This window comes from Centroberyx affinis, unplaced genomic scaffold (assembly GCF_046629955.1).
Source record: "Centroberyx affinis isolate AG114_WGS23_722 - 3 ecotype Tasmania unplaced genomic scaffold, CSIRO-AGI_Caff_v1 ptg004132l_1, whole genome shotgun sequence".
In the NCBI taxonomy this organism is placed as follows: domain Eukaryota; kingdom Metazoa; phylum Chordata; class Actinopteri; order Beryciformes; family Berycidae; genus Centroberyx; species Centroberyx affinis.
Window position 1 is genome coordinate 108,153 of NW_027281903.1, and position 20,719 is coordinate 128,871.

A 20,719-nucleotide genomic window follows, 5' to 3' on the forward strand; every position below is an offset into this window, starting at 1 on the left:
CACTAGTACACCTTGGTCTCTGCGTTTGAACATAATATTGCTAATTTTTCTTTTGAGTCAGGTAAAGCCAGTTTTCAAGGCCAAATCAGGCTCCAACATTTAGGGAATTGGGTGGTATATACTTTTTAAAGTATCTCCTATATTAAGTGCAATTTTTATGTTAACCATGTGAGCTATGGATTTTTGAGAAAATGTGGGGGAAAACAATGATTTGCCTGTCCACCAAATTTGAACAAATCACCTACTGATTGTGGAGGCATGATGAGCGCAGTGGTGCAGATGAAAGCTGTGAGGCAGGCAGAAAACCCAGCACTGAAAATGCTCTGTTTGTATGTTAATGCATAGTATGGATGGATAAAAAGAGAATGCAGACTGGTGCTGAATTATATAACAGATAAGGGATTTGTCTGTAGAAAACAGTGGGGGAGGGGTGGAGGGAGTCGTGAGGTGTTTTTGTCCTCCAGATGATTTGGGGTATAAAATCAAACACATCACATGACCTGAAGAAAATGGAGTGGTGCTTGCCTTAGACGAAAGAAGAGGAGGCATGTTTCTCTCTCTCGCTCGCCCATATACATTCTCTCTCACTCTCTGCCCCCCTCCTTCTTCTCTCTTTCCTCTTGCTGATTTATGATGCTTATTAAGACTCTGTTTATGCCCAGAGCTTTCTCTCCTACACTGTCTAATGATAGATTTGCAATATTCATGCCTGTTTCCTCCACATTCCCCTGGTCAAGATCCAGAGTGACAGCAACTCAGATGTCTGTTCGTGTGAAACCCAGGAGTTGACTTTTTTGCCTTTTGAGTAATGGGAGCCTTAGCTAGAGAAAAAAATGTTTGCATGTTCATTTTGCTCTGGCCGCTCCTCGCCAAAGATGCGTGGGAATCTAACCTGGAAATTCTCCAGCCTCAGGCTAAAAGTCTGTAGATGGATTGAGTGAATTTATTTTACAATCATTAGAAATATAAAAGTGGATGCTGAATGCATCTCCAAGCACAAATCTGAATAGTTTCAAGGATAACACAATGAAGCTTGAGAGCTCATTATTTCTAGAAATAATTACTCATCATGCAGATTGTAAATCACAAAACATCATCTGCTTTACCACATAGATTGTAAACCATATAACGACACGCACAGCAGCTGCAGATGTCACATTCATTTGTGCCATGGAGGGTTTTCATTGTCTACCTTGCCTCCGATACACAACGTGGGAGTATGAAGAGACCGAAGAAGAATAGAGGTGGAGAGAAAGATTGAGAGATAGTCATAGAGACAACAGAGAGAGCAACTGTCTAGGATGTAGGATGTAGGATACTTTTTTACATGTTTTTCCCCTCTAGTTGCCACTGGGAGAATGAATCCACCTTTTAGTCTCAGCTTTTATTTCTTGCCTCCATAAAAGGGTGTGCCTGAGGTGGGGGAGGGAGGAGGAAAGTGTGTTTGTGCGTGTGTGTGTGTGTGTGTGTGCTCGTGCCTGTGCATTGGTGTCTGCAGGAGTGTCCTGGCTGAGCAGATGATTACTGTTGTAATAGAAATTGTCCGGCGAACGTGTTTGTTGTTAGAAACAGGGCGGTCTCAAGCAAAAGTAAAACATTACATTTCCAGGGAAATTGACCTTCCCCGAGTCGAGGCCCCGTCATCTATAAATGTCCTCCCATCACTGTCCGAAGACACGGATAATTAAACCATTGACATCTCACATTCAAGGTTTGACTGGAAATCCATAGGCATTCAAAATAGCAATTTACTTGCCAAATGGGTTGCCACCCTCTCTCCCTCTTCTGCTGTGTCACTTCCTCCTCCTTTGCTCTTTCTCCCATCCCTCCGGCCCACACCCTCATGCCCATTCCGCTCCAAATAAAACATGTATTGAAATCACGGGGGATTATTTGATTACGAGATTCACCGGCCATATCTACTTGCACATCTGTTAACTCGTTTTGGTAGAGATTCAGGCCATCAAGCCGCCCGGTCGAGCATGTCATTATGCGGAAACGAGTCTGATTGGAATCCGTTTCAATTCCACCAGGTTTCCACAGGAGCTGAATATGGGCAAGATCAGCGCCGAGATCATGTGGAGCCTCTTTGCCCTGGATATGAAGTATGCCATGGAAGGTCAGTAAAGCTGCTGGTCAGACAAATGCCTTGTGCTTGTGTTCATGTGTCTGCATGCCAGTTTGTGTTTTTAATGAGCATGATGTGCTGATTGAGAGACAAAGATGAACTGAGTGAGTGTTTGTGAGGAATTATGTCTGTGTGTATCAGTGTTGTTTAGTGGCTCATGTCACAGTGTTGTTTATTGGCTATTTCTGGCTGTGGTCAGTTGTACTGCCTATCTAGATTACACTGCCTTGATTTCCCTCTATTGATCACTACAGAGAGAGGGTTTTAATCAAGATAAACCATTGATCAATGCCACAATCAACCACAGAAGAGATGCACTGGATTGTGTGTGTTTGTGTGTGTGTGTGTGTGTGTGTGTTGTGTGTGTGTGTGTGTGTGTGTGTGTGTGTGTGTGTGTGTGTGTGTGTGTGTGTGTGGTCTTGTATTTCTATGTCAAAAGTGTTTTTATTCAAGAGCATTCACATACAGAAAATTTACGTGTGTTATAGGAAAGCTCATATTAACATTAATCACACTGGACAGAAAGAAGATATGATCAAGATAAATTAAAGGAATAGGCATACAATCAAAACAGGGCAAAAAGTATAGAATTCCCACCCCACAGCTGCTCAGGGTAGTATCCGACTAAATGCAGGAACTATCACTCATCTATCTTATCAAGAAAGCGAGTAAAAGGGTTCCAAATCTTAACCATAACCTTATTTTTTCTAAGTGCATGGTGTCTGTTAGTTTGCTAAGCCAGAGTTTGACAGTTGGGGCCTCTTTCTTTTTCCAAAACATTAGAATTAGTTTTTTTTCCGTGATAAGACCATATGACAGAAAGCTTTGTTGGGCTCTCCGCAGTGTCCCTGATATTTTAGACACTCCCAATATGATTAGAATTGGGTCAGCTTCCAATTGAGACTCAAGCACTTCAGAGAGAACCCTAAAAACTTCCGACCAGAAAGTGTGTAGTCCAGGACAAAGAGCATAGCTGTGCAGTGGTGTGGCATCAGCTGTATGGCATTTGTCGCACAAGGGAGAAATGTCAGAAAATATCCTATGCAGCCTTGTCCTAGAATAATGTAATCTGTGTAGTATTTTGAATTGAATCAAACAGTGCCTGGAGTTGATAGAGCAAGTGTGGATATATTCTAGACTGTCCTCCCAAACTGCGTCTGAAATGGGTTCACCAAGCTCCTCCTCCCATCCTGCTTTATGTGCAGCTATAGAAGGTGGGTTGACATATTGAAATGTATCATACAGTATAGATATTATTTTGTCAGACCCCGTGAAATGATTGAGGCAGTTATCAAACTTAGAAGGACTGGCCGTCTCAAACCCAGGCACATGCTTTCTCACATAGTCCCTGATCTGTAGGTACCTAAAGAAACTATTCCTTGGGAGTTTATATTTTATCCTCAGTTGTTCGAAGGAGGCAAAGGTCCCATTTACACAAAGGTCTCCTATAGTACAGATACCTGCCTCCTTCCAGAGCCTAAAACATTTGTCTAATGTTGAAGGAGCAAAGGAGGGATTCCCAGTGATGGTTGTTAGGGAAAAAAAGGTTCTTGAGATTGAAGTGTAATCTGAATTGCTTCCAAATACGAATTGTACTATGCATGATGATATTTTGTCTATACACTGATTTATCAAGAGTTGTAGGAGACATGATAATTGCGCCAACGGAATGGGGGAGGCAATCCTCTTGTTCCATCTCGAGCCAGCTAGACGCAGGGGAATTGTCATTCAACCAGAATGTGATAGCACGCATATTAGAAGCCCAGTAATAGAAAAGAAAATTAGGGAGAGCCAGCACCCCATCCCTCTTGGATTTACACAGATGTTTCTTACTTATCCTGTGACTCTTATAGTCCCACAGAAAGGGGATTAAAATCGAATCTAGCTTTTTAAAAAACGATTTGGTTATGAAGATAGGGATATTCTGGAAAAGGTATAATAATTGTGGCAGTAAAATCATCTTGATAGCATTCACTCTTCCCACCAAAGAGATTGGGAGAGACCTCCAGAAGAGTATATTTTTCTTGAGTTTGGCCAGTAGGGGGTGAAATTTGCTTTGAATATGGAAGAGTGCTGCCTTGTGATAGTGATAACCAAATAGGTAAACCTCTCAGGTGAGATCTTGAATGGGAAGTGTTGTAGCCCAATAGGGTTTCGTAAGTTTACTCTTATCCCAATTTATTCTGTATCCTGCGAAGGTACCAAATCGGTTCCCTAGATCCAGAATAGCTGGAATACTCAGCTGAGGGTTAGTAATAAATAGTAAAATGTCATCTGCGTATAAGGAGATTTTGTTTACACAGTTCTTGGTGTTATAACCCTGTATGAGCTTGTCAGATAAGCCACACCACTGTCTAGTCCCGCGATGTAGATTAAATTGGGTAGACAATACTCCATTTGTGAGTATCTTTGCACAGGGGTTGGTATAAAGTAGTTTGACCCAAGCAATACATTTTTTTCTTCAATACTGCAAACAGATAGGGCCATTTGACTTGGTCGAACGCATTCTCTGCGTCTAAGGACAGGATAGCGAGGTCCTCATCTGGTCTCTTGGGGGTGTACAATATGTTAAACAGGTGTCTGAGATTAAAGAAAGAATTCCTGCCAGGGATAAAGCCTGTCTGATGCATCAATTTCCCCACTATAGGACCCAGTCGGCTAGCTAAAGTTTTAGCCAGTATTTTTTGATCGTTTTTTTTTTGATTGTTTAATAAAGAGATTGGTCTATAGGACCCTACCTCCTCCGGGGTCCTAGCTTTTTTATGGATCACTGTGATCACAGCTTCTGTTAGAGAATGAGGTAGGGAACCATCAGTGTAGGCCTGGATAAACATTTTATGCAGGTACGGAGATAGAATATCCCCAAATTTTTTGTATATTTCACTGGGGAACCCGTCTGGGCCCGGGGCCTTACCACTTTTTAGTGTTGAAATTGTTTTTTCAATCTCACCCACTGTAATTTCTGAATTAAGGAGATCACATTCCTCTTGGCTCAGAGTCGGGAGATTATACTTCTCTAGAAAGTTTTGTATGTTCAGAGGGTCTGTATGTGCTTTAGAGGAATATATGGACTCATAAAATTGTTGAAATCTGTTATTAATGTCTTTAGGTGATGTGAGTAAAGTACAGTGTTCTTGTATCTCTATACTTATGAGGGCCAGGATAGAAATATGAGGATAATTTGCCGGTCTGTATTGCTTTCAGTAGGGATGGAGATTGACAACTGGGACAAAGTCAGTCAATCTAAGTGGATCATGTGGTGGAAGTAAAAGTGTATATAAATAGAAAATAACTGTTGGCAAAAATCGGCTGATCCACTAAAGCTGTCAGAATTACAGATGTAGCCATTAGAAATGTCCACACTACTGCTGCACTTTGGCTCCATCCTCAAGAGGAACTGATTGGAAAATTTTGCCTGTTTTTGCTCTCTTTTGAAACTTCTGGTTACAATGAATGGTCTGGTAACTAGATGGTTGAGAGACACAAGAGTTTTTTGTTGCAATATTGCATTTTGTTTGTATTGTATAACAAGAATTACTATATAATATGGATTGTCTACTGTGTGCGGGATCGGTGCAGGATAAATGAAAGGGGACTTCTACAATGGCTACCTCTGAACCTCATGAAGTTAGCCATTTATAAACGCTTCTAGCATTAACCAGAAAATCACTTAAACATTTCATCAGTGGGATGGTTAAGTTCACACAGATATGGCAGGTTAATCATTCCCTGTTTGCATGGTCAAATACAACAGGGCTATTTTTTTTCTTTCCACTATCACTGTATCACTCTAGGGTGTCCATCATCCATCATTCTGTGGCAGCCATGGTGCTGCCTCATTTAAACAGAAAATCCACCCCGAAATGTTATTCATATTTAATGTTCTTATTATCTGGGACAGTTCAGTTCAGATTTTGTCAACGTGGCAAAGTCTTGTTACAAAGCCGGTCATCAGAGGCCAAAGACTCTCTCGATGATCACGCAATAAATCTCTGAGCTGCTTCATCGGTGGGAAGACAGACATTCTGGTTTTATCATAGATTTTGACTTCAATCCTCACCCCCTCCTTCCTCTCCTCATCTCCCAAAGGGCAGCAAACATATCCTGGAGGTTAATGAACTACAGTAGACGTGTTTTAGGTGGGAGGTTTCTGGTTCAGCCTCCCAGGATATATGGTATGGAGGCGATACCCAGGAGGGGGTTAAGTGGAGGAGAGGTGAAGGTATTGGTGTTGGGAAGGTTAAAATGGCTGTGTGTGTGTGGTGCATGTGTGTGCCTGTAAGGAATGAAGCACCCAGGTTTGTGCTTTTATGTGAGTTTTTGCTCAGCAATTTGCCACGTCCGTTGCTTCAAATGGCAACGTTTTGAAAACTGTTTGAACTTCAATACCCAGAAATCATGTAACATGACTAACAATCTCATATAACATGCACTCAACACACTCACGTTTACCAACCTGGCTAGTCTGATCACTTCATACCAAAAGATACCAAAGGGATGAGAATGGCAAAAGATATGAGCCCAGCTTACTCTGGAGAGAGCGCTCGCTTGCTTCTGTACAGGAGACAGTTTGTATTGCGCTCTTAGGTTTAAATTTGTCACTTCTGTGGGTGGAGAAGATTTCCCACTAGTGTCCATACCGACACCAGAATTGAATTCGGACAAATAGAGCAAATCTAAAGGGTCTGAAGTAGGGGGGAAGGGACACTCTTCTATATTGCAGCCCTACTGTGTGATTTAAGCTGATAAGATGGGGGTATTTTTACATACAAATCTTGCGTAATGCAGCTTTAACCTGCAACCCCATTTCCATGGTGAATCAGACATGTTGAGGGCATAATTTTTCTAGTTCAAGAATGCCAGGAGAGGCAGAAAGGGAGCGGTAAGAGGAGCTGGGTGATGGGATTGAGGTCAAGAATTTGGAATGCACCTTAGACGGTCTCCGTGCGTAGGAGAAAAGACAGAAGCACTAAAAGAGCTTCTTGGTGATTTATCCTCATCTACACAGCACACGCCTGCTGTTTTCTCCTTGCTAAACCGTCGCTATGGCAACCAGGTACCGAGTGTATACGGAGACACTGCAGATTCATGCACCTCACACATGCACAGCATATATAGATACTGTACTTGTGCTAATATATGAGATGGTTTTAAATGTGATCTGTTTTTATTGCAGAGGAAGAGGCTACAGTATGTATATGCAGTATTTACTATACATATAATGGCCATACATCAAATCTTTATAAGACGTGTGCATTTGTGTGTGCACACATGTGTCTTTCTGTGTTGAGGCAATGAGCAGCTAAAGAGGTTTCTGGATTATGTGAGCTGAGATTTACACATCACATCCCAGAGCTTAATCTTTTTAAAACTGCCATGTGTAGCATTTTCAAATATCAATATATTATTGTGATACAGGAAACAAATTACACCATGGTCGAGACAATTGGCAGCCTCTATCTCACGCCAGTGTTGTCAGTGCTAGTGTTTCTCTAGTGTTTATCATTTCTCGTTAAACCCCATTGCTTTCTTTCATAAATAGGATGTTGCGACTCCTCCCTGGTATCGCTCCATGTGCTTTTTTTTCTTTTTTGCTTTACTGAAGAGGATAAACATGTTGGAATTTATTTTTTCCATTGGCCTTCCACTCGTTCCATCATCTGCCATTGCGAGAAACTTTAAAAGCTTTATCTCCGTTTCTGCTGTAAGAACAGCACCCTTTTGCTCTTTTGTATTGTAAAGCAATCCAGATTTCCCACAAAATTGGTGGCACGCAATGTAAAATGCAGCGTTGAGACTGGTAGATGCTGCCATCTTCTCAGTGATGGTCGTGTTTGTTTTGTATTTATACTAATGCTTCAAAATGTTAATGTGTGTGTTAATGATTAAGTGCTACATACACCTTTAAACAGAATCACAATCAAATCCATAATATGCATAATTTGTCTCTCTATCTCTGAAATTTCCTTTTTCTCTGTGCATTATATCTCTGTGTGCAGGTGTGTTTCTATAGGTGTAAGCAAATGTATGGGCACAAATATGTGTGCAAGAGACACACATACTAGAAATATTAATGATATATTAAATGACAGAAACAAGAGATTGATTGAGAGAGAGGGAGAGGGAGAGAGGGAGAGAGAGAGCGAGCGTGTGTGTGTGTCTGTGTGTTTGTGTGTGCATATCTGAGTCAGGGTGGCCGGGCATGTGACCACCTAGGGTGTTACTGACTGCTGTCACAGCAGGTTTGGGCAGTGTGTGTGTGTGTGTGTGTGTGTGTGTGTGTGTGTGTGTGTGTGTGTGTGTGTGTGTGTGTGTGTGTTTGTCAGTAGCCTGAGGGTGTCCATGCTACAAATAGATACAAGAATCATGGATGCACTCGGTCACACATACCCTCTTCCTCGCTCCTTGAGCCTGAACCCTCTTCCCCTTGCTCCCCTGCTCGCCTCCTTTTCCCGTCTTGTCAGTACATCACCGGCCGCCCACAGGGACACGTGCCAGGAGGAGGACATGACTGTCATGTTCCTCAAAGGAGCACTTTGTATAAATTATTGCCCATTTGTTGTTGGTCCTACTGACTGTTGCCGTTCTAGGTTTGGTTTGGCGAAATCAGACTGGTGGTTATGGAGGAGAGTTTGAGAACTCATAAACTTCATTCCAGCGTGGCATGTCGATGCAGACTGTAAACCACATTATGCGTTTTACTGTATAGATTGTAAACCCACAGGAACAGCAGCTGCAGGAGGTGGCGGGCATCACATTCATTTGTGCTGCCAAAGATTGCCTCTCATGTTGAATACACAATATGGGACTAGTGAAAGACAGAAGAAGAATAGAGAATAGTAAGGAGAATGGAGTGGTCCGTAGTACTGAAAGCTGCACTGAGGTCGAGCAGCAACAGTGTAGAGCACTCTCCTGCATCAGCATGTATTGTTTTTGACGAAAACCTGATTGAACCTGATCATCCAGGGGGATGAATTGACAGAACAGATAGTTTTGTTTTCAAAAGGAGCGACCACCATCTAAAGCTGACAAACTGAGGTTGTTAAAAGAGCAGGCTAACTCATTAATTTGGGCAGGGAAAACAATACCCTTGCTAAGGTCTATAAAGACTAAGGAGAATTATTTCCTCTATAAAAGGGTGTGCCTGAGGTGGGGGAGGATAGACGCAAGTATAAGTGTGACTCTGTGTGTGTGTGTGTGTGTGTGTGACTCTGTGTGTGTGTCCGTGCCCCGGCAGACCGTTCCGGCTGAGTAGATGATTGCTATTCCAATAGAAATTGTCTAATGAACGTGTATGAGGTCCAGTCGGATCATTTGAGGTTACAAAGAAGAATTTGAGGTCCAGTATGACAACCTGAGGTGCTGCCAGAGAATGTGAGGTTACAGATGAGAGCAAGAACAGTTCAGTAGAACATGTGTCATATGTAAGGACAGCAGTGAAACCGCATGGGATTAAATTACTCTAATAATTGCTCACTGCTTTCCACAGAGATCAGTCACAGGACAATAATTAAGCTACATGTTCAAGGATCTCATGGCTAGCAGCTGTGAGTGGAACACCGGCAGTAGCTTGCTTGACTATTCAGCCCCAGTTGCACTGCCAGTCACGTTTCAAGATGAGTCAGTGGCGTTTGACTGTGTCATACCTTTTACAGTGTGTAGTGGTAAAGGTTAGCGGCGTCTAGTTAAAATGCAACACAGCACGACCGAGGGCAGGTAAGGAGGGTGTGTCTGTGTCTGTTACAATGTATTTTGGCCATTTATGGATTTATGTGAGTATTTTTTGTCGGTCATTTCATCGCTTTTTATTTGCCTGGTGTGACATTTTCTCAAGTGTGACATTTTATCAAGGTGCCTATTTCCCTGTCTCCACCATTATACTGGCAAGTGCCTTTACCTCCACTATTTTTATCTCTGTTGCTTACAGTCGCATTGTCACACAAAGGGTTGTGAGGGTGTGTGTGTGTGTGTGTGTGTGTATGTGTGTATTGAGGTGATGAGCGAACAAAGCTGCAGAAAGGTCTCTGCACAAATGTGTACTCAATGTGCATGCATTTGTTAGTGTGTGATTGCAGTACACACATGCATCCTGCAGTGTGTATGTGTGCACATGCCTAGCCTACACGGATGCACGTATGTGCTGCACGTGTGCATTTGTAAGGTTTTCACAAGGTGAATGAAAATAATGAGGTGGAAGAGGAGGAATACTGAGCTAGTCCAGGTCGCTGCCTCTCTTTCTCATCCAAACAGATGGAAGTAACTCAGAGTGACCTGTTTACATAAGAAGGCGCACAGGAGTGGCAGGGTAGCTGACAGAGACACCCTGAAGTAGGCGGGCCAGAATGTCCTGCTTTGTTGGTGTGCGTGTGTTTCTGTGTGTGTGTGTGTGAATGCATGCATACATGCATGTGTGTCTGTGCGTGTGTGCAAGCATTCAGTCGTGCAAGAAGTAAAAGAGAATGAAAGAGAATAAAAGAGAAATCTGTGTGAGTATGTGTGTGCGTGTGTGTGTGTGTATCTGTCTCTCTATGTGTGTGTGTGCGTGCCTCTGTGTATGCCTGTGTGTCTGTGTGCGCAAACATGTGCACGCACATTACTTAATGAAGTCTTTGATGCATCCTCTGCTTCCCGCTCGAAGGCCTTTGGTGCCAGGGCCGGTGCAGAAATGGATGCTGCTAATTTTAGCATCTCTGTGTGAATCTCTGTGTGTATGTGCGAGAGAGAGAGAGAGAGAGAGAGAGAGAGAGAGAGAGAGAGAGAGAGCGCTGGAGAGAGGCAGAAAAAGGCAGAAGAAAAAAGAAAGAGGAAGGACAAGAGGGGAGAAAAAATTAGAGAAAGAGAATAAGAGAAGGGGAATGAGATAATCATAATAACTACGATTACAAGACAGAGCACGAGGAAGAGAAAATGAAGCAGTGGCATGTGGAAGGCCATGGCGGGCGAGCTGGTATGTCAGAGGGCCCAAGGGAGAGAGAGAGATAGATAGAGAGAGAGAGAGAGAAAAGAGAGAGAGAGGGGAGGGAGCGAAGAAGGCAAGCGGAGTCTGGGTTAGATCACATCCCAGTTCTTACTGCACTGAATCCCCTTTGATATCAACAGTTAGAATTACAGAGGGGGGGAGCCAGCTCACTAAAACTCAGCATGACTCAGAAATATTTTGTGTATGTGTTTGGTGTTTGTGTTTTTTTTTGTGTATGACAGTGTTAGAGCAAAAAACACTGTCTGTATCAGTGTTTGTGAGGGAAAATTAGTATCGGCAGTTTTTGAGTACAGGTTCAGTCAATATGAAAAATTAAAATACATTTAATACCAACAAGGTGTTTGTGTGTTTGCCGTTGAAAGCAAATAGAGGGGATCCTTCGCTGATAAAGAGGGGAATCCCATAAGTACTTTTGAAGTGTAATACATATGAAGTGTAATGCTTCTTCAGGGGTTGATTCAGTCAACACTGAAATTCATAATAGTTCCTTGATGAAGTTTTGTAGTATATATCAACAGTACCGTGTAGTTGTTTAATGGCTGTGGTCTCCAGAGCGTGTCATTAAAGATCCAATGCTCCCGCAGCCCATTAACTCATCTTCAGCCTATTGGAACAGCTTCACTCTATAGAATATTTTAATTGAATTTAAATTCATGTTCCTCGGCCACAGGAGCTTTGGTTTCCACAGAAAGAGGTTGTTTACGAGGCTCTGGCGTGGATAAGCCGCATGCTGTCTTGCAGTCCGATTTTAATAAGCTAGTCTGTCCTCTGACCATTAGTCTCTAATGCCTCTGTGCAGCTTGTCAGCGTAGCACCGCACACTAAATCCTAATCTCCTCTCTGCACCTCAGCTAACAGCCAATGGCTTTTTTTATTGGCATAGATACAGAGTTTATAAAGCACAGACGTCCTGTCCCAGCCACACAGGTAGTGCTTTCATTTTACACACAGAGAGATTTCATGAAGGCTGGTTTCAAGTAGTTATACTCAGTCGTTCCATTTAAAAATCTATTGGTAGATCTCACAAAATTTGTAGATTCCATTAAAAAGGATGAATAATCTTCTGGTGTAATATTTGCCGCAGCTTTTTTTTAATCAATCTTTTACAGCTGTTGCAAATCATGACATTCTGGGCTGAATTGACTTTTTTTTTTGACCGATTGAATGCATGAATCCAGCTTTTATGAAAATACTTTTTGAAAAATGAATGGTAAAAAAGAGACATATAAAGGATCTTTATATTCTGTGTAAGTTGGGTGAGGAAGCATCAGAGGGCTCTGTAGCTGCTCTCTAAATGAGAAATCTGTGTGTGTGTTAGTGTGTGTGTTCGTCTTCATTATGCTAATAAAGACTTTCTACTGGCTGTAGACAGATGAACAGATTAGTAAGAGATGTTTACAAATTAACACTGCGAGAGCATATCTGCAGGATGTGCAAATGTGCATCATTGGTGATTCACTATAATGAACAAGAGTGGACCGTTACATTAGTGAACCATAAGATGGAACACGTCCAAATGTTCTGTATGTTGGAGTCACATCAACAAGCATTACTGACTCAATGGGCTCCAGTATTATGGCAGAGCCGTGTCAGTAGGCCCCTGTGATGCAGCTTAGGACGCCCTTTGACAGAACTGGGTCAGAAGCCAAGATGAAGGAATTATGTCACAGAGATGTATACTGGCCTTGGCTGCCATTCTGGTCCTCCAGCCTCTTGTCTTGGGAATATCTGTCTATCCACACACTCATATAGATATATTCACAGAATGGTGATTGGAGGATGGAAGCGCTGCAGAGAATCCCTGCAGTTCATCATAATATCCAGGGCGTTTAAATCAATGAGGCAGAGAGTGAGTGAGTCTCCCATGAGTTTGTCTGTCCCTGTGGGCTGAGTCAAACAAGATGACATCCTCACCAGGGACCTTGAGCTGACTCCTCCCTCAGGACAGCCCGCACTGTTTACCACCAGCAGGGCACACACACATACACACAAAAGGCACACACACAAACACATGCAAACACACACATAGACACATGTGCTTACACAGATGCACGCATACACACACACACACACACACAGATGAGCACATGCAGGCATACACACACAAACATATATGCATATGCACATAGACATACGTGCATACACACACACACACACACATACACACAGTATTTTTAGTGTTTCTCTTCTTTAGTTGTCAATCTAAGTGACACAGATGGGTCTCAGGAGGTTGGATTTGCATAAACTGCATAAATAAATATGGATTGATTTTCCCTCCAAAATGACAAATCCACCATTTGAAAAATTTGACACCTACTCTTACAAAATAATTACAGTCGTGGAAGTGAAATTCATCTTGAAATGATGAATTATCATGGAATTCATTATGAAGTTCAACATACTGTAGTTACATTTTTGAGGATGCCTTTACAATGTCTTGAAACACAAGAAATACAAGTTGCAAAATGGATCCAACATTTTGAATTCTTAGATATCAAAGAATATAGACCCATTTTGTGAAATAGCAGCAGTTTCTGTGTGTTTTATTGCAGAAGACTCCAATGTGAGCAGTATTTGTAAAACTCTAGTCCCTGCGGCCTCATTTCCCTCAGATTCTCTCCTCATTCATACGTTGAGCCAAATAAAATGAATGCAAAATGTCGTTCTTTTGCTTTCTTTTGGAGAGTGCAAAGAAGAGTGTTTCCGTTTTCTAGGTAGTGGAGATGAGTTTTATTACTCCTAAATGAGAATGAAGATGAGTTTTCATGGTTGAAAGCTTTTCAAGAAATGAAAGCTTTATAAACCTGAGGAAGAGCCTTCTTTCTGCCATAGATTTTTAATATTGCACTGAATTTTCACAACAGCGAAAGAGTTTCAATGCACAATACTCAACACGAAAGTCTATCCTCCAAACTTTGGACCTTAAATCCCATATAGTATGCAAAATTAAAAAGAGGTAGCTTGTGATGCAAAAAGGTTTGAGAGAGAGAGAGAGAGAGAGAGAGAGAGAGAGAGAGAAATCCATGCTAGCTAGCTAGATAAATAGATAAACAGATGAGAGAAAGTCTGACTTTTGGATAAAAATGCTGAATGCAATATGCCGAATGCAATAGTGTACATCATGATGCAAGAAAGGCACATAAAACAAGACCTGTCTAAAACAAAAAATATACAGTATGCACTACATTATCTGTTCCGCACCTACCTCACTGTAAAAGTTGTGTTTTTATGCAAGACAAAAAACCGCCAAACCATTAGATAATTTAATAATAATGATTATTATCCTCAATTCTATTGTAATCACCAAAGATGAGCAAATACAGCAATACAGCAAGAACAACACAGCTTGACCCATTGGGTTATTTCCTCAGGTTAGGCTCAGAAATGATATTGAAGCAGTTTGGGCTTTAGCTGGGCTTACCTTCACCAAACGCTGCACCCCTTTGTTGGAGTTTGGACAGAAATTTGGGGTTTTGGTTAAGATTTCCAAGCCTGAATCAGGGTCTAACGGTCATTGGGGGTGCTTTGAGGTAGGATGAAAGGGGAAGACACGTTTAAAATGAATCTCCATGCTTAGATTTATATGTTAAGTGCATTAACCATAGATCTCTGGGAAAATGGGAAAGGAAAAACTATTAGCCAGCCCACCGTCTCCCTCATTAGCTCTAAGCAGGTTTCCCCAGCCCGTTGTTCTCTCCACTTCTGTGAGCCAGCTATTTCACATCTCTCTTATGATTTTTGTATATAGAGAGATTTATGAATGTGACTCATTGAAACCTTCCTGTCAAGCACTAAATTATTATTTTTGGCAAAAGCAATGAATTATTTTTTTTGACAGCAGAACCATCCATTACATTGACTGAATAAAACATATCATTTTGCTTCTCGACACCCCCCACTATGCTGGTATTGTAATTGTTGCAACATCAAAGGTAATAGGATTGCGGTCTGTGCTTGTGTAAATGTGTGTGTGCAAGCATGTGTGATTAGGTGCATGTACGTGTATGGATGTGCGTGTGTGTGTGTGTGTGTGTGTGTGTTAGAGAGAGAACAAAAAAGGTGATAGTGTGTGATTAAAAAGAGGGAAATGTGAATTTGTGTGTGTGTGTGTGCATGTGTCTTTTATTGTGCATATAGGTATTTATACATACATGTCTTTGAGTGTGTACATTTGTGAGTATATGACACATGCCTGTGTCTAAGTGTGTATGCACAGTGACGTACACACACACACACACACACACACACACACACATACAGACAGCAAGCTAGCAGAACCTGGCTGGCAGCACTTCAAACAAAACACCTGCTGACCCCTACTTTCTGTCTCCCAACTGACCTCCATCTGCTTCCTCTAGGTGACTATAGCTCTGCCTTTGTGTGTGTGTGTATGTGTGCCTTTCATTAAATGTGTTAGAGGATAAGGCTTTGGGTGGTTCTGTGTCAAAGAGGGCAGCTGGGATGTGTGTGTGTGTGTGCATGTGCATGAGTGTGTGTCTGTGTGCTTCATTATAAGTACGTGCAGACAGGACTCAGGGCAAAAAGGTTGGCCAGCTGCGATTGTATGTGTGTGTGTACATGCATGCACATTCATATAGGTGAATGTGTGTGTGTGTGTGTGTGTGTGTGTGTGTGTGTGTATGTTGTGTACATTGGGTATGTGTGTATACGCTGTCCTGCAGTGCCTGCTGACTTATTGAAGTGGCACCGTCGCAGCAGATCACTCTGTCCAGATATTACACAGCCCCCACAGATGACTAACTGCAGGTCTTCTCTAGTCCGACAACCTCAACCCAATTAACACTGAGTGAGCAAAATATTAGGACCACCTGTGCTTTCCATGAAACAGACTGACTAGGTGAATCCAGGTGAAGCCTTGAATCCCATATCGATTTCACCCATCAAATCCACTTCAGTCACGAAGGCTAGATGTAGATGAAGGGGGCGACGCAGGCTAAAGACCCCGCGTAATGGAAAGCGAGCTCAGCTCATGGTTTGGCTCCCAGTAAAAAGGAGCTGTAACTTGCTGGGATCATTGTGCCTTTCTGACATCACTAACAGGCAGGAGAGGGCAGAACTTTGTACTGTATACAAGTTACCTGAGAAACAATCCCCTAGTGCAGCTCCTGGGGCTAAGAGATGTCTATCAAAATGTTACAACCCCTAAGTGGCGGTTGAATGAGCTGCATTTACAGTAAGAGTGGAGAAATAATTGTTCTGAGTCCAGGCATGTTTTTGACCTGTCATCTTCTTGGACCGTGTTTTGGATAGGCACACTGCTCAACAACTCAAAAATGCAGTTTTTCATATCATGGGTTTTTTAAAGTGGTAATCTGTGAAACATCTTTGTTGCTCAGTGCTCATTGCTGTGGTGTTTCTGCACTGCACTTCAGAGAGATCACCTGTCAATCAAACAGTGTGTCCAGTACTGAGACGTCTTTTTCCTTGGTTTTACTGTTGATGAAGTTTGAGTTTCTGTAGGTACCAGTGTTTGTCTGATCAGCAATTGTGACTATCGCTGGTCATGCTAATGACCCAGTTCCTCCTTTGTTTATTTCAAATAAACCGCTGTTGCTGCTGCCTGAAACATAAATTGCATCACTTGTTTTGCAAATGTAAAAGCTTTAATGAGCTGGCTACAGGTTGAATCACTATCTTGTTATATCAATCGGTGATTAAGAGTAGTAAAACATACATTTATTTATATGAAAATGTTGCAGATTATTACTTTAAAGACTCATTTTTAAGCCTTGAGACGATTGCTGTTTTGTACTCTGTGTGTACACACATACACACACATGCACACACATACATTCATTTCCTAGCCAGGCCCGAATCATCAAGTTAGAGACCCCTGGGCACAAATGTTTGATGGGCCCCTAGCCAACTTGGTTTGGTATGATAATGATAATACTATGTTTAATGTAGGTTGTCCTCACACACACACACACACACACCTGTTGCTGTCTCTTTCCTGTCTGACTGTCTCTCTCCTGTTCTCCTCCTCTGGGGCCTCATGTATAAACGTTGTGCACGTACAAAAAGGTTGTGTACGCTGGTTTTCACGCACACGCCAGGATGTATAAAAATAAACTTCACGTGAGAAGTTGCGGGCCGTCCCGCAAACTTTAGACCATGCATACGCACATTTGTCTGGCTTTGTCAGTTGGCGACGCCAAAAGTAGTGAAACTCTCCAAATGTTTCAAAATAACGTTTTCATTCAATTCACTGCTATATCTATGAAGTAGTCTATGAAAAACAAGAATTATTTCCGCTGATACACCATAATAGTTTGGTTATTTATGTGGATAATGTTTAAAATTAGAAAGGCCAAAACCCATCTGGCATTGTCATTTTCAATTGTTAGTTCCTCCAACACTGGAGGAAAATGCTATTTTAACTCCTTCCATAACTTTTCCTAAATATGAGGGTTTTAAATGAATGAAAAAGCCACTTAGGAAATAGATACAGGCACTCTCCGCTATATCGCCGCGTTGGTTTGTGTGAATGCGCGTCTCTCTTTCCTCTGGCTCGCTTCAAGTAGGTCTGACTAATTGAGCGCAATGAAAACCTATAAAACTAATTTCCCACAGATGACATCAGGCCTTACTCACAGTGCCAAAACCAAGATCGCCAGTAAACTGGACAGTTTTCTTTGTTTATGTGACATGGAGATGTTAACGCACGTCGGGGACTGTACAGTTGCCGAGGCGCACAGAGATCCATGGCGCACAGGAGGCGAGGCGCACAGATCTCTCCTGGGAAGAAAACGCAGTCGGAATAAGTCCTGGAACAACTGTGTGATGTCCAAACGATTTATGTGTAGTACCTTCTCACACAAACCACGCTGACTGCGGGACTGAACATTAAGAAAGGAAAGGCCACCCGTGCGTAAAGTGAAGAAAAAAATGCCACAAATGGAAAAGCACATTGCCACATTTAGAGCGGCAGCGCTGCGAACACTGGACATGTCACATTATATGGTTTTGTTTTTAATCTTTGAATCAGTTCAATTGTGCAATTTTACCTTTATTTATAGTCATTTGCATAATTAATTCTGGGAGGAGACAAGGCGGGGTGAGAGGCTCGTGCATGTGCGCTCAATTTCACGTTGATTGGGATGCATAACGGAAAGGTGCGCAGGACCTGGCGTGCGCACGGTTTTATACATCTGAAAATTTCTATGCGTACGTACTTTTCAAGTTTTGTGAGTACGGCATCTTTCAGTATGAAATCTACGCAGTCTTTTATACACGAGGCCCCTGAAATTTAAATTTAAGAAAAAAACATTGCTTGTAATTTTCTTTTGTGCTGCTTGGGCCCCCAAGTGCATGTGGACCCCTGGGCCCGTGCCCAGAATGCCCATTGGATAATCCGGCCGTGTTCCTAGCCCCTAGCCATAACTCTAACCTTAACCTAAATCCTAACGCTAAACTGCAGCTCAGCGACACCAACACAGGTATTATCAGGCTGTACAGGAATAGGTGTCAGTTAAAGGGTTATTTCTTACCAAGTCCTGGCCTTGTCATTAGAATAAAATTCCCCATTAAGTGTATAGTCTAACTTCAACTCCAAGCAGGTGGAAATGAGCTGCAGTGACTAATCCAGCAGATTAATTTGGCTGGAAGCCTCAGAATCTCCTCCATTCTAATGTGTAAAATACTGCATTGTGTGTGTGAATACATTATCCACAGGTAAATATGTTAATTATATGTAAATATTTACCTCGGGGCTTAGAGAGGAGACAAGGGTGGCAGGCGTTGCACTATTCATCAGAGAGTAAGCATCCAGGTTCTTATCAGGATTAAGGCATGACAGCCAGGGTACAAGGCATGGATTTAAACGTGCCTTTGATGTTGTGTGGGTGTGTGTGCCTGTATCTGTGTCTGTGAGAGAGTGTGTGTGTGTGTGTGTATTGGTGTGTGTCTGTATTTTTGCCGCCTTTAGCATTTTGAAGCACCTGGTGTAAAATTAAAATCTCTCTCCTATACTCCTGAAAATTCCCCACTTCTGTCTTCTGTTCCTCTAAATTGTCCACATTTTATTTTTACTTTGCTGTGTTGTTAGTGTTTAGTCTCCTTCTTTTTATATTTAATGTTTGCTTGCTTTAGTTTTCTTTTTCTCTTTAGCTTCATCTCTGTTCCCCCTCCGTTTTATCCTCTCTTCTATAATGGCAAAACCCTTTGGTTACTCCCACAGTAAAAAAAAAAAAAAAAGCCTTTAGGTGTTCTTATTTACAGCAATCGCCTGGGGGAGTAGCTGCAGAGGCAGGGTTTTACACACACACACACACACACACACACACACACATTGATACCCCTGTGCTGCACAGTATTACCGCTGTCTTGGACTGTTGGCCACCCAGCAGCTCCACTGAAGCAAGAGGGGGTGGAGTGCTTTGCTCAGGAGCACTTCGACATGGTTGTTGATTGGCAGGAGAGCATTCTTCGTACACTTAACCTGCTCACATTTCCCCATATGGTCTAGGCATTCAAACTAGTGAATTTCCAATCTATATGCTGTCTCCTGGGTCTCACTCCAATGGTCTCCTCTATATTATTTCAATTGTATTACCACTTCTCCCACAATCTCCTGTCTTTCCCCCGTGGTATTTCCTCCACTTCAGTGGTCTCCTCTATGTTTCTTCTGTTTTACCGCCATTGGCTCATCTGCAGGTAGTCTGATATAAATCTTTAGCACATAAATTCAGTGTCAAAAGTGTAAGAAAGCATAAATTCCTGCTTTTCTCAACTTCTTAATGATGACCCGCCTTTTTATTTACCACAACATCACTGATCATCTGTCTTACTCCCATGGTCTCTCCTCTCCTATCTTCTCTTCTCCTCTCCCTCTCCCTCTCCCTCTCCCTTTTCCTCTCCTCCTCTCCTCTCCTCTCCTCTCCCTTTCCCTCTCCCTTTCCCTCTCCCTCTCCCTCTCCCTTTCCCTTTCCCTTTCCCTTTCCCTTTCCCTTTCCCTTTCCCTTTCATCTCCCTCTCCCTCTCCCTCTCCCTCTCCCTCTCCCTTTCCCTCTCCTCCTCTCCTCTCCTCTCCTCTCCTCTCCTCTCCCCTCCCCTCCCCTCCCCTCTCCTCTCCCTCTCCCTCTCCCTCTCCTCTCCTCTCCTCTCCTTCAGGGGGATCCCATGGAAATGTCTAATTGTTGTGAAATGTCTGTAGTGATCTGGACTAAATGACTCACCAGTCATGTCAGCTGTCAGGAAATTCTAAACCATTTCAGTTTCAAGTTGTTTGTAGTCATTGAAGGGCTTTCTCCTTTTTGAAAGGCGCTGGATTTATTCACCGCCTGGGTTTTATTTAAACATTGTTTGATTGCTGAAGGCTGTACATAATTCAGCCTTTTAAGATGTCAGATTATCAGCAATCACTGCTACTCTGGTCTTTCTTCTGCTTGTTAAGATGTTTGCACATAAGCACGAGTGTGTGTGCATGTGTGTGTGCTTGTTAATAATGTGGAGAAAGAAGCAGTTCTCTGGGCCATGTGCAATAATGTCACTGTAATATTGAAAGCTTGATACTGTAATGCTGGCCTACAGTCAATGGACTTTTGGTTGGGGCTGTTTAGTGACCCGTTCTGAGGTGTGTGTGTGTGTGT

General features: G+C 42.3%; 1 protein-coding gene across 1 annotated transcript in view; it reads left to right on the forward strand.

Annotated features, from left to right (window-relative positions):
- LOC139663842 (protein unc-13 homolog C) overlaps positions 1-20,719 on the forward strand; it is a 111,272-nt gene that overhangs the window by 60,660 nt on the left and 29,893 nt on the right. The window contains exon 19 of the mRNA XM_071542598.1: positions 2,034-2,119. Within this exon, the coding sequence (XP_071398699.1) occupies positions 2,034-2,119 (86 nt within the window). The remainder of the gene's footprint in view (positions 1-2,033; positions 2,120-20,719) is intronic.